At 57.7% G+C, this 14,466-nt stretch overlaps 1 protein-coding gene across 1 annotated transcript; it reads left to right on the top strand.

Moving 5' to 3' along the window:
- The first annotated feature begins 2,687 nt into the window (after positions 1-2,687).
- FAM174C (family with sequence similarity 174 member C) lies at positions 2,688-3,329 on the top strand. The gene is made up of 2 exons (XM_031604345.2): positions 2,688-2,968; positions 3,164-3,329. Exons 1-2 carry the CDS (start codon positions 2,742-2,744, stop codon positions 3,327-3,329), a joined length of 393 nt encoding a protein of 130 aa, XP_031460205.1. The 5' UTR covers positions 2,688-2,741.
- Positions 3,330-14,466: the final 11,137 nt, after the last annotated feature.

The following is a 14,466-nucleotide window of genomic DNA, read 5'->3' on the forward strand; positions in this document are numbered from 1 at the left end:
TCTTTGTAGTACTTCTGTGGGCAAACAATACTAAAATCTGGCTGGATTAGTTTCCCTGTGTGTGTAGCACAGCTGAAGCTACCAAGAAGGGCTGTTCTGGGAGGGGGGGAGGTGGTTGGGGTCACCCACCTTGAGCTCATTGCAGCAGAGCAGCTGTGTCTGAAGGGAGAAATGGTTGTGATGGGGTTTGCAAATCAATGCTGGGAGTTTTCGGGTCTCAGTTTGAGATGAGGAGGGGGGCAGAGGTGGAATGAGGGATGTTGTTGTGCTGGGCTGTGCTGCACTGTTAGGAGCTGCAGGTGCTGCAGGCTGACAGCTGTGCTTGGGGTGCTGGAAAGGTAAAAGCACCAACCGAGGGCAGCAGCCGTGTGCTGTGCAGAACCCTGATCTGAGTCACCCTTTGGCAATCAGGAAATACATTCCAAAGGGGTTTTGGAGCACGATAGCACTTCTAGGGTGGGTAGATAACCAGATGGGAGCTGGTTGTGCTAATTAATGCTGGGGGATGCACTGCTGGGAACGGGACACAGCGATGGGTGCTCAGAACTGAGTCCCAACAGCTCAGCATCCTGAGTGTGGGCTGCTGCAGTGCAAAGCAATGCTGTGTGCTCATGAGGAGGTGCAAAGCAATGCAAAGCAATGCTGTGTGTCCATGAGGAGCTGCTGCAGTGCAAAGCAGTGCTGTGTGCTCGTGAGGAGCTGCTGCAGTGCAAAGCAGTGCTGTGTGCTCATGAGGAGCTGCTGCAGTGCAAAGCAATGCTGTGTGCTCGTGAGGAGCTGCTGCAGTGCAAAGCAATGCTGTGTGCTCGTGAGGAGCTGCTGCAGTGCAAAGCAATGCAAAGCAATGCTGTGTGCTCGTGAGGAGGTGCAAAGCAATGCAAAGCAATGCTGTGTGTCCATAAGGAGCTGCTGCAGTGCAAAGCAGTGCTGTGTGCTCATGAAGAGCTGCTGCAATGCAAAGCAATGCTGTGTGCTCATGAGGAGCTGCTGCAGTGCAAAGCAATGCTGTGACTCCATGAGGAGCTGCTGCAGTGCAAAGCAATGCAAAGCAGTGCTGTGTGTCCATAAGGAGCTGCTGCAGTGCAAAGCAATGCTGTGTGCCCATGAGGAGCTGCTGCAGGCTCGAAGCAAAGCCAAACCCTGCTGGTAAGAACGAATGGAAAACGAACGAATGGAAAACGGCCTGAGATCAAAAAATCGTGGGCCACCAATGGGAGGGTGCGGTTTTGTGTGGCTTTTCTTTGACATTTGAATAGAATGGCCAATAAAAAAACACGCTGCCGTCTCGTTAGCTGATGGTGCCTTTTAGTTTTGAAGAGCTGCTGTGTTTTAACGATGAGAAGTGGTCTGGGGTTGGGGCACGGAGGGTATTATTGGCAGAAGGATGGGGGGCAAATGCAGGTTTGGTGCTGCGCTGCTGCTTTGCTCTCTCCTCATGTGAGAACGACGCATTTATTGCTTTATTCTGCTTTTTTTCCCCCTCTTTTTAAAACCTTTTTCCTATTATCCGAACGATCAGAGTTGAAAGGAAGGAATTCGGGGGGGTTGCCGTGTGTAGCGATTCCTTCCTTTCACTTCTGATGGTTCCGTGCGTTCCTGGAGGCGGCATTAAATGCGGGGCTGGGAAAGCGAAGCAAAGCTTTGCTGATTTAAATGACAGCAGCCCGTGGCACTGAGAGCCGTTCGCACCTCGCGGTGTCACAAAGCGTTATCTGAACGACCCCGATGTTCCTCAATGGGATGCTTCAATGCGACGGGAATCACCGCGGGCTGTTCGCTTGGAGGCGCTGCGTTTAACGATCCGCTGTTGGGTTCGGTCGGGCGCAGCTGAATCACAGAATGGCCAGGGTTGGAAGGGACCTCAAGGATCACGAATCTCCAACCCGCTGCCACACGCAGGGCCACCAACCTCCGCATTTCACAGCAGCCCAGGCTGCCCAGGGCCCCATCCAACCTGGCCTTGAACACCTCCAGGGATGGATGGGGCATCACAGCCTCTCTGGGCAGCTGTTCCACCACTCTCATAGCAAAGAATTTCCCCCTGACATCCAACCTAAATCTTCATCCTTCAACTTCCAACCATTTCCCCTCATCCTGCAGTTATCAACCCTTTCAAAGAGTTGATTCCCCTCCTGTCTGTAGGCTCCCTTTAGGTACTGAAGGCTGCAATGATTCACCCCGCAGCCTTCTTTTCTCCACGCTGAACAAGCCCAGCTCCCTCAGCCTGTCTTTATAGCAGAGCTGCTCCAGTCCCCTGATCATCTTCGTTGCTCTCCTCTGGACCCTCTCCAACAGCTTTTCTCTTGTATTGGGACCCCCAGCCCTGGACGCAGCACTGCAGATGGGGCCTCACAAGATCAGAGCAGAGAGAGACAATCACCTCGCTGTCCCTGCTGGCCACCCCTCTTCTGATGCAGCCCAGGATCCCCTTTGCTTTCGGAGCTGGAGGCACAGCAGCCCCCGGGGGGCCCAGCGGGCAGCCAGCGCTTCACGCTGCCCCACACCGCGCTCGGGATGCCGCTCATTTCCCCGACGGGAACCGCGGTACGAGACAGAACCGGGACGGGGGGCACCGCGACCACGGGGAGCGGAGCGCGGGGTCCGACGCTCCGTTACCGACGGGGCTCCCGGTGCGGATCGGCGGAACGGCGCAGCCCCGGAACGGCGCGCACAGCTCCGCCCGCGCCCGGCCCCGCTGTGCGCGCACCTTCCTGCGCCGGGACCGCAGCTCCGTGCCGGCCATGCTGCTCCCGCAGCCCATCTGCGTTCTGTTGCTGCTCCTGCACGGTAGCCGCGCCGCGTCCCCCGGTAACGGCACGGAAACCCCGCGGGAGGCGGAAGGGAACGGGACGCGGACGGGCGCGGGGCTGCTGCCCGCATCGGGGCTGCCGGTGCTGCGGCGCGCCGTGTTTGTGGTCAGCGCTCTGTCGGTGCTGGCCGCGCTCTACTTCGTGCTGAGGACGTTCCGGTGAGTGCGGACCCGCCGTGACCCCCCCGTATCCACCCGGACCCCCCCGGTTCCGCCCCGCTGCCTCTTTCCTCCGTCACGGCGCTGCGTCGCAGCACTTCCCCATCCCGACGCAAACCGCCCCGCGTCTCCGTTCCGCTCTTAACGAACTCTTAACAATTAAACCCCATCCGCTGCTCTGCCTCCCACCCGCAGCTCCCGGCCCGACGGACGCAAACGCGAACCGAGCGCAACTTTCAGATGGAAGAAACCGCAGCGGAAGAAGTACGGTCTGCTGAGCAGCTCCGACGAACGCGTGGAGATGGCATCGCTGGATAGCGATGAGGACACCGTGTTTGAGACGCAGAACCTGAGGCGGTAAGCGGCATCCCCTGCTCCTCTTGTCCTCCAGGGAAGCGCCCACACCGCCACCAGAGGGACGCGGGGTGAACCTCGGCTTTACGTCACCTCCCTTCGCTGTCAGAGCCTGAAAGCCCCGTTGTCCATCTCGCCGTGTGCTTTTGGGACAGACCCGCATGGCCCTGCAGGGCAGGAGGAGCTGCTGTGGCTCCCGGCTCACTGCTGGGCACACATTTGCTGCCTGCAAAGCGTTGCAAAGCACTGCAAATGCCCTCATTTCCCTGCGTCGCACAGCTGTGGGATTCCCCCCTCACAGCTGAGGGTTGGTGTCCCGTGAGCACAGCAGTGCTGATGGCTGTGCTCACGTTGTGCTTTTTCTTTCTTTTCAGATGATTTGGGACCATTTTGGCACAACAGCCCGAGCGAGGGGTGTGAAAATCATCCATTGGAATCACCGATGCTCCGGTTTTAGTTTTGATAATAATTGCTTATAATGACTGCGAATTAACAGCACAAACTCTTTGGTCGCTGGGGAGGGCAAAGGGGACCAAAACTGTTTCTTTTCACACGTCTTTTTGGGGGAGAGGTGGAGCTGCAGAGGACTCTGCGCTGAGCGCTGCGTGGGGTGATGCTCAGGAGGATGTAACAGAAGTGAGTCTGGGCTGAACGCCCTGCATCTGGCACTGAGAGCTGCGTGTCTGTGCCCACTGCTCGGGGCTTTTGGGTGCTCCTCTGACTGCGGCAGCAGCCCAGAGCTTGGCAGGCTCGGTTTTCCCTTCCACGATGTCTGGTCCCTTCCCTGGATTGCTGTGTGCCATCGGCTGCACCCCGTGGTGGAGTTGGGGCAGCAGCATCGCCTTGGATCAGACAGAGGAGTTTGGGGAGGGAGCAGCGAGCTGAAGGCGTCCTGGGAGCAGCAGGGTGGCAGCGAGTGGATGATGGCATCAATCCCTGCTTGGGTTTACAAAACAAAGAGATGTTTGCAAACAAAATGTATGAGATGGTCTGTGGGGACGCAGCTGCTGTGTAAGGGGGTGGGAGAGCCAGAGCCTCTCAGCTGTGGTTCTGGGTCTGCTCAGACATTGTCTCCCTTTGGAGATGCTGCTGTTCCCCAATGGCTGCGCTCCAGCTGCGTCCCATCAGCTCAGCAGAGGAACAGCAGTTGTGTGATGCTTGGGTTCTGTGCAGGGCTGAATGTGGCTGTTAGAGGGTTGGGGGAATCACAGCTGAAATGGGAACTGCATTCCAAGTGCTTTTGTTTGCAGCTTTCAGCCCCGAAGGGATGGGATGCAGCGGGGTGGGTGGTGCAGAGCCTGAACCCTCAGCCCCACACTGTAGTGCCTTTGTTGGGAGAATTGCCTGCAGGAGTTCCCCCAGCACAGCTGCAAGGCTTTGCCTTCATGGTGAGGATTGAGAATGCCTTTGGAGTAATGGAGTAATGGCTCCTAGCGTTGGGTTGGACCTCCTTTGTGCATAAGGGAGGAAGCCTTGCTTGCCAAAAAGAGTGGAGCAGAGGGGTACCTCCATGGAGCAGCAGTGACACACTTTGCTGCAGCCCCAGGGCTGCTGCAGTGCATGGTACAGATGAGAGCTGCTCCGAGGACAGAGCTGTGCCCTGTCTGATCACCATTTCTCCTGGAAAAATAAATGGGAGTGTTGCAAGGGAAGTGCAAAACCCAGGGCAGTTATCACGGGGCCCTGAGGATCCCACTGGAACAGCATCTTCTCATCCTTGTGCTGTGTCCCTGCAGCACAGGGCGATCCAGCAGTTACTTCTGCTGCACGCCAACATGCCAGTAACCCAGCACAGGTCTCTTAGCAGAGCTCAGAACTGGTAACAGTTGGTCAGAAGGGATGTAAATATACAGATGCAAACGGACACACGTGTGCTCTGAACCCACTAATCCAATGGGCCCAGAGCTGTTGGGACCAATGGAGGGGGGTGGTGGTGGGAGTGGGGTCATGGTGGGAATGGGGTCATGGTGGGAATGGGGTCATGGTGGGAATGGGGTGATGGTGGCAGTGGGGTGGTGGTGGGAGTGGGGTGATGGTGCCAACGGAGTGATGGTGGGAGTGGGGTGATGGTGGCAATGGGGTGGTGGTGGGAACGGGGTGGTGGTGGGAGTGGGGTGGTGGTGGTGGGAGTGGGATGATGGTGGGAGTGGGGTGGTGGTGGGCATGCGGTGGTGATGGTGGGAGTGGGGTGATGGTGGGAGTGGGGTGGTGGTGGGAGTGGGGTGGTGGTGGGAGTGGGGTGATGGTACCAATGGAGTGATGGTGGGAGTGGGGTGGTGATGGCAATGGGGTGGTGGTGGGAATGGGGTGGCAGTGGGGTGATGGTGGGAGTGGGGTGGTGGTGGCAGTGGGGTGATGGTGGGAGTGGGGTGGTGGTGGGAACGGGGTGACGGTGCCAGTGGGGTGATGGTGGCAGTGTGCTGCCCTGTGGTGCTGCACAGCCATGGGCTCCTGTGCACCGCCAGCAGCTGCTACAGAGTTTGCTGGAAACAATCACTGTTGTTTAAGCCAAAGCCTAATTTCAGAAGTTTACATAATTGCCTCTCTGATCTTCTTGGAGGGCTGTATCGAGTCCTGTGCTATGGATATCGAGCTGCTAGGCAAATCGACTGGGTGTCTGCGGATGTTAATGAGATCGACTGAGAGCGAGATGAGCATCGGGGCTCTGTTGTTAATAACGTCCCTCTGTTTTGTTTCGTTTGCACATGTGACTGGAATGGGATCTGCAGCATTAGAGCTCTGGAGATGGACCTGTGGTCTGAGCAGATTGCCAAGAAGTCAATAAAACAGCACTCGAGTGCATTGTGTTGGCTGTGCTCTCAGGAACGAGGAGCTGGGCTTTCACCCTCCTGCTCGAGTTGTTGATTTATTTTTAAATAGCAACCAGTCCCGTATCGATCGATTGTTTTACTTTCCTTGTGTTTACAGCATCCCCCCTCCGTTTGTATCCCGAGACAAACGTGTGTTGTTTCCATGTTGGTGCACTTCTCTCCATACCGAGTGCTCAGCCCCACTGCTGGTCTCAGGCTTTGTTCCAACCTGCTGAGGTCTCCTTGTCCTCACCCTCACCTCGTTCCTTGTCCAGCTCATCCCTCCAGGGGTGGTGACCCCATCCTCTCCACGGCAGCGTTGTGATTTTTGTGCTCCTGGTTGTGTCCCTGCATCCTCTTCCCCACCACGGTGGCACTGCTGGCCTCAGCATCGCACTGCATGGCACAGCAGTGGAGCAGAGGGCTTTGCTTTGCTTTGCTTTGCTTTGCTTTGCTTTGCTTTGCTTTGCTTTGCTTTGCTTTGCTTTGCTGCAGGGTTGGGTGCTGTGCTGGAGGGCAACCCTGTAGATGGCACTCACAGACCAAGCATGCTGCTGGTGGGTACCAGCAAACCGTGGGAGGCTGAAGGTGCATCCCAATGCCTTGAGGAGCAAGCTGCCCGGGGCTGGGGTGTGCCTTGCAGTGCTGCAGCTGTAGGAGCGGTGCTTTGGAGCTGTGCTGTGTGAGCTGAGACCCGGGGAGCGCCCAGCTTTGTTTCGGCAGCTTTTCACCCAGCCTTGTCAGCACTTGTTTGCAGTGCCCTTGATGTTTCTGGCACAACCCAACTTGAAAGACGCCCTCGTTGGGTTGAACTCACCCGCAGGCTCCAGTTGCATGGGAACCACGCTGCAGGGTGAGGGGCACGTCTGGGCAGAGCAGCGCGTCCTGGGCTGGGCCTGGCATCGCCCAGCAGCACCACAGCCTGCTTCTATTGCCCCAGCAGCACCACAGCCTGCTCCCATCACCCAGCAGAAACACAACCTTCTCCCATGCCCCAGCAGGACCACAGCCTGCTTCTATTGCCCCAGCAGAACCACAGCCTGCTCCCATCACCCAGCAGGACCACAGCCTGCTCCCATCACCCAGCAGGACCACAGCCTGCTCCCATCACCCAGCAGCACCACAGCCTGCTCCCATCACCCAGCAGCACCACAGCCTGCTTCTATTGCCCCAGCAGCACCACAGCCTGCTCCCATCACCCAGCAGAACCACAGCCTGCTCCTATTGCCCCAGCAGGACCACAGCCTGCTCCCATCACCCAGCAGAACCACAACCTGCTCCTATTGCCCCAGCAGCACCACAGCCTGCTCCCATGCCCCAGCAGAACCACAGCCTGCTCCCATCACCCAGCAGAACCACAGCCTGCTCCCATCACCCAGCAGAACCACAGCCTGCTCCTATTGCCCCAGCAGGACCACAGCCTGCTCCCATTGCCCCAGCAGCACCACAGCCTGCTTCTATTGCCCCAGCAGCACCACAGCCTGCTCCCATTGCCCCAGCAGGACCACAGCCTGCTTCTATTGCCCCAGCAGCACCACAGCCTGCTTCTATTGCCCCAGCAGCACCACAGCCTGCTTCTATTGCCCCAGCAGCACCACAGCCTGCTCCCATCACCCAGCAGAAACACAACCTTCTCCCATGCCCCAGCAGGACCACAGCCTGCTTCTATTGCCCCAGCAGAACCACAGCCTGCTCCCATCACCCAGCAGGACCACAGCCTGCTCCCATCACCCAGCAGGACCACAGCCTGCTCCCATCACCCAGCAGGACCACAGCCTGCTCCCATCACCCAGCAGCACCACAGCCTGCTCCCATCACCCAGCAGCACCACAGCCTGCTTCTATTGCCCCAGCAGCACCACAGCCTGCTCCCATCACCCAGCAGAACCACAGCCTGCTCCTATTGCCCCAGCAGGACCACAGCCTGCTCCCATCACCCAGCAGAACCACAACCTGCTCCTATTGCCCCAGCAGCACCACAGCCTGCTCCCATGCCCCAGCAGAACCACAGCCTGCTCCCATCACCCAGCAGAACCACAGCCTGCTCCTATTGCCCCAGCAGGACCACAGCCTGCTCCCATTGCCCCAGCAGCACCACAGCCTGCTTCTATTGCCCCAGCAGCACCACAGCCTGCTCCCATTGCCCCAGCAGGACCACAGCCTGCTTCTATTGCCCCAGCAGCACCACAGCCTGCTTCTATTGCCCCAGCAGCACCACAGCCTGCTTCTATTGCCCCAGCAGCACCACAGCCTGCTCCCATCGCCCAGCAGCACCACAGCCTGCTCCCATCACCCAGCAGAACCACAACCTGCTCCTATTGCCCCAGCAGGACCACAGCCTGCTTCTATTGCCCCAGCAGCACCACAGCCTGCTCCCATCACCCAGCAGCACCACAGCCTGCTCCCATCACCCAGCAGGACCTGCTCCCACCACTTCTCCCAGCCCCGTGCCTGCAGCGTTGCTCAGCCCGGTGCCAGCCCAGTCCTGCTGCTGCTGCACCCCTTGATGCACATACGGCTCTCCCTGTTGTGCAAAACAAAGCGTGGCTCTTAACAAACTGATGGAGCCAAGCAGGACCTGCCACGGCTTTGAGCCCCGATCTGTGTGCAGTAAGCTGTGATGGGTACAAACCCAGTGCCCCCTTCATCTCCACAGCTGTGAGGGGAGTAGCCCCAATTAGCACTAATGGCTGTGACCCGTGTGTGTGTGTGTGTGTGTGTGTGTGTGCTGGATTTGCTGCACATGTGTTCACACTCAGCACAGCTTCCCATCCCCTGCAATCAGCTGGGGCTGGCACTGCTGGGATTCCGCTCACAGACACGAGCTGGCAGCGTGAATCTGCTCTGAATTTATTTCAAACTCGACTTAAAGTGCTCTTGACGCTTTGGATGCAAATTTCCCTCCTTGAAATGGGAGCAGGGCAGCGCGCCGGGTGCCGGTGAGCTCTTTTCATTTCGCTCTCCCATTTTACTGCTGCTGCTGCGCGGTTCCTTACAGCCATGCTGATGGTGCTGTGCCCCCGGGGGGGTAACAGAGAGACCCCAGATCTGTGTGTGTGTGTGAGGAGTGGTGCAGGTGTGGGGTCTGCTTGGCCAAATGGTTCGTTGTGCCAGAGCTGCTCCAAAACTGCTCCGTACATCTGGAGACCACAAAGCATCCGGGGTCCAACCGCAGTCCTCCTGTATGGCAGTTCTGCTCCGCTCTGCAGAACTCCTCTGGACAACTCGCAGGATCTTTCTGTATGGAAGAAACGAGCTTTGCTCAGTTGGCTTTGCGTCTCCATCCTTCTTTTGATCTTTATTTTTCCCTCCACGTGACAGAAAGGTGAATGGAAGCGGCTCCCCATCCACAGACGCGCTCCATCAACAAGCATCGCTTGTTTTTGTTATTCTGATTTTTCAGGGGGGCTTTGCAGCGGGTGGGGGGGGGGCACAGAGGAGCGTCTGCTTTTCAAGTTACACCAGGGAATAAAAGTACAAAGGAAAGGAATGATCACAACGGCGGCAGCAACAAAACGATTCTTTGTTTGCTTATTTATTAATTTAAGCGAGCCGGCGCTAATTGGAGGAGGAACCCAGGCAGCAGCTTTTTTTTTTTTTTTTTTTTTTTTTTTTTGCCATCTAAGGCTGAGAGGACATTAAAGGGGCTCCATTCTTGTGCTGATGTGCGGCCGTGCAAAGCTGAGCCCGGTGTCACACAGCAGATGGGTGGCAGCTCGTGTGTCGGGGTTCTCCTCTTTGCAGCATCAGATCAGAGCTCTGGGAGGGGGTCGTGAGGGGGGATTTTGGGGAAGATGGGGCTGCTGCGCCCACCTGCGTGAAGCTGCAGGTTGGGATCTGTGGGATCCCAGGGAATTCCTGCCTGGCAGGAATTACCGGTGGTGTTAATTAGCATCCGGAACACGTCGGGGCTGATTGCTGGGGCACAGCGCCCGATTCCCAGGAAACCTTTGGTTCATGTGTGTGATTGGGGTCGTGGCTGTGAACCAAGCATGGTGGCACTGAATGTGGCTGTAATGCATTCCTGTGGTGACGTCCCTTCGCTGTGACCCACAGCTGTGGGGGTCCTTTGCTCTCTTAGCAGTCAGGATACCCATCCATCCCCGGGGTGGCTGTGCTGGAAGCGGTGCCAACCTTCATTGGAAGGCACTGACTGATGGAGCATCCCTGCTACAGCACTCGTGTGTCCTGCTGGTTCATTACTCTTGCTTTTTTTAAGGGGAAAAACCTCGTGTACTCAAAATAACCCTTAATGGTTCGTTGCTTGGCCCCATCTGAGCGCGTGCCGCCCTCCTCTCTGCCAACGGGTGGCACAGTTCCCATTTCTGGTTGTGACAAACTCACTGGGCACCAAAAAACCAACGTTTTATCCGCGCTGTCACTTTTTTCCCTTTTCCACAGCCATCGCTGCTGGGGCTCCGTGCAGAGCTGGGGCTGTGCTCTGCGTGTCTGCCCCCACCCCTCCCACGTCACAGCACAGCCAAAAGTGCAACCACAAGTGCAACCTCTGGGCCTATGGCTGCTGCTCTGTGGGTGCCTCAGTGTGGGGCTGGGACCCCCCGGGATGGGCTCTACCCCCCCCATCCCCTTTCCAAAGGCGGCTCAGGGATCTTTGGGGTCCCCCCCCAGGTCACCCCCTGTGCTGTGCAGTCGCTCCTCTCCCCCTTTCTGCCCCCACGCGCTCCTTTCAGAGCTCTTTGCTCTCCTCACTTTCCCACAGCTCGCAGCCATTCTCCCAGCTTCAAAAGGTTTACTAATTACCCTAATGAGGTCAGGAGAGACCAAACTCTTCTGTGACTTAACGCGGGGGGGGAGGAGGCTGGGAGGGAGGAGAGATCTCGGCTCGCACCTCCGCTGATGCGTGCGGAGGAAAACAGCCTCCCCACCTCCGCTCCTCTCCCCCACCTTCACATCCAGCAGGGAAAAAAATAAAAAAATAAAAATAAAAAAAGGGAGATGTGGACAGAAGGTCTCAAATGTATCAAACAGCTTTTAAAAAGAAATTCCTTTTGCCTGTCAAAAGAACAAACAGATACACCAAAAACTGTCAGAATTAGTGTTGGAGTAATTGCAGAAGCTCTCCAAGGTTAATGCTCCATTAGCGAGCAGCTCTCGCACAGCTAAAAGCCGGGACGAGACAGGTTGTCAAAGGCTTGCTGGAGATTAAAGAGCTGCGCTCAGAGCCTCAGCTCTCGGTGGATGTTGTTTGGGAGGGGGGGCCGGGGCTGTTTGTGGGAGGGAGATAACAGGGCTGCGCTCTGTGCTGCCATGGCACCGCCGGGAGAGCGGCCTGGCAACGATGTGCAGCTCGGGTGCAGGTTTTGCTGCCATCCGGATCGGCCACAAAACGCTGAGCAGAGCCCGGAGCCCACATGAGGGCTGGTCCTGGGATGCTGAGGCTGGGGATGTGCAGCAGTGGGCGCTGGGGCTCCTGCCCTGTGCCTGACACCAATGATATGTGGTCAGAGCAGAGCGCTGCCTTCTGCTGAGCTGGGACCTGATTTCTTCTCAATTGAAACAGAACTGCCCTCGGTTTTGGAGGAACCACCTGTTCCTTCCTCCCCATGGGGCAGAGCCCTCAGTGCCGTGGCTCAACACTGTGCTCACAGGGCCTCGTGCCACCTCCTGGCACAGGGCTGAGCTTCCAACAGAGCACAGCTCACAGCCTCACCCACACCGAAGGCATTCAGTGCCTGCAGTGCTGGAGGTGCTGTGCCCCGGCCATCCCTGCTGTGTGTGTGTGGATAGAAGCATCCCGAGGGTCCTGGTTCAGCTGTGCCCCGCCTGCACTGCTTTGTGGCTGTGATGGTGGGGTTGGGGTGAGGTCTCCATGGGGTTCTGCTGCACCAGGTGTCACCCGGAAAGCAGGAGGGTGAGAAGGGGGAAACATAATGGGAAAGAAAGGGGAAAATGATGGAAAAGAGGGGAAAGAGTGAACGTGGAGCTGGCAGAGGGGCGGTGGGTGCGGGTCTGGGGGCTGCGTGTTGGCACAGGGCTGATGCAGGAGGGGGAAAGCAGAACAGCGGGCAGAGGAAACGAACGATGCCATAATTGGGAAATTAAAGCTTTCCTGTTCTTTTCTTTTCCTATCTTGATATAATTTGTAGTGATTAGACCTGGGGTGCAGCACAACCAGACAATGCGAGCCTTCTGTACAAGAGCAAAACAAGGCTCCTGCACAGACCCCGTCTCTTTATTAAGTTGATTTGCATTCATAATCTTCATTTGCCGTTATTATTTTTCCCCCTTGTGCTTAGTGAGTGATATTAGCATAAAGTCCCTTTTTTCTTGTTTTCCATTCACGCTCAAGGTCAGAGACTTAGTGAGACACCGACGAAAACAATCTCTTCCTCACCCTCCTTTAATTCTTTGCAGAAACATGTCCTGGGGATTTTAACATAACAATCGCTGCAAGAGGAGGGGGGAAACCTGAACAGAGAGCCCTTTCTGCGCTGGAAACGGGAGATGCCTAAAAAGAGGGATGAAATACGGGGAGGGGAGCGGGGTCGGGGGGTAGGATGGAGGGGGGGGGGGGGGGGGGGTTCTGCAGCAGCATCCTCTGTCCCCATCCCACCGCCGGTGTTGGAGCTGCTGGGATGAAGGCAGCCACGGGGGGGAGGAGGGTGGGGGGGTGCTTAAAAGAGTAAAGGGGGGGGTGGGGGAGGGAAGGAGGAATAAATATCCGCGTGTATTGCCGGGGGGGGGACACACACAGCCCAGCCCAGGACGCTCTGACCCCTCCTCGGAGCGGCACGGAGGGAATTCCCCTCCCAGGGCCCGCGGGGCTTTCGGTTCTCATCATTTCTTAGGTGGGGGGGTGGAGAGAAAGAGAAGAACGGGATTCGTCCGTGTGAGCTGCGGGAGCGCCGGGTCGGGCTGTGCCCGGCGATGCGGTGCGGTGCGGTGCGGGGCTGCGGGCACGCGGCAGATGGCGGCTGCTCGCTCTGATGGCCCCGACGTCCCCGCGGTGCTGCTGCAGCCCTCGGTGCGCAGTGCTGAGCCGCGGGTTGGTGCTGCGGCGGCCGCTGCGCTCGGAGATGTGGTTTGTTTGGCACAATCGGTAGCTTGCTTGCTTCTCATTTTTCTTTCCTTTTTTTTTTTTTTTTTCTTCCTCCTAAGGATGCTTCAGGGCTTTCAGCGCTCAGATGCAATGGGAGTGTTTTCATGCCCCTTTAATGCTTCACTAAACAGTCTGAGACGCTGCCTCTTAATGCCCCAGTAAAGCACAGAACGCTGCAGAGCGGAAAGAGCACGAGAGGGAAGGGAGCTGATGGAGAGGGAAGAGAGACGGCGACGAGAGGCGAGACGGAGAGAAGTCACCTTTACCTTCCTCCGGCTGCAAATTCCCAACCCTCACTGCTGCAAAGGCAGCTGGATGCTGAGAACCTCCCCAGATCCTGGGGAGCCGGGTCTGCTGGGTGCTCCCACCTCCCATCCTGCCCCGTGGTCGGTGCATGCGTTGCATTGCACACTACGGCTGCTGCATGCATTGCAGGGATGGATGCTCCCCGTGCCTCTGGGGAGAGGAGCCGGCAGGGTGCTGGGCTGGGTGCTGAGTGCTGCTGGTGTCCCCAACCCTGCTGTAACCCCTGGTGCATGCGATGGGTGAGGGTTATGGCAGCATCCCCTCTGTGTGCTGGATGAGATGAACGCCTGGCTGCGGGTCCCGGCTCTCTGAGCTGTATTGAACGTCTCCCAAAGCGATGGAGAGGACAAGAGAAGGGGGAAGAGACAGATTACAAGTTTTAACCTAACAAAGCAAAGTTTGCATCTCCTCCCGCCCCGCACCGAGGGGACCGCCGGTCCCGCGTTGTTAATTCCAGTCATTCCATCGCCTGCACTCCGTGTACTTCTCCCCGGCACCGCTTGCCCTGCGCGTTTGATCTGCGAGCACCAAAAGTAGCGCCTCGGGCTGCGACATCGGCATCCTCGGTCGCCATAGGAACGGCAGCCGGGGCTCCCCGGTGCCCCCATCCCCCGCGGCCGCGCTGCCGGGATGCGATGCCGCCTCTGAAGCCGCGCATCAAGGCTGGGACGGCAGCGTGCTGCTCCTGCCCGAAAGGAGAGGAGTTTTTGTCTGAGCCGCGGAGCACAAAGCAGAGGTTATTGGTGTCAGAGAACTCGGGGCTGAGCTGAGCTCTGCTTTCCTTAAGCGGGAGGAGGGGAGGGGAGAGCTGCGCTTGGAGCTGGATGCAGGGAAGGAGGAGGAGGAGGAGGGAGAGGTCGCAGACGCAGAACCCTGCAGCATCGGGAGCTCGGGGTGGGCTTTGCTGCACTGCTGCTGACGTTGCTCTGCTGCAGCCCTGTCTTCCCACCTGTGGGATGGGGCTGCTCA

The sequence above is a fragment of the Phasianus colchicus genome, chromosome 28 (genome assembly GCF_987193195.1).
Source record: "Phasianus colchicus chromosome 28, bPhaCol1.hap1.1, whole genome shotgun sequence".
NCBI lineage: Eukaryota > Metazoa > Chordata > Aves > Galliformes > Phasianidae > Phasianus > Phasianus colchicus.

Excerpts from the sequence above, each read along its gene's own strand:
- FAM174C (XM_031604345.2), top strand. The coding sequence starts at position 2,742 with ATGCTGCTCCCGCAGCCCATCTGCGTTCTGTTGCTGCTCCTGCACGGT. Across the intron at positions 2,969-3,163 it reads TTCGTGCTGAGGACGTTCCG|CTCCCGGCCCGACGGACGCA; the intron begins GTGAGTGCGGAC and ends TCCCACCCGCAG.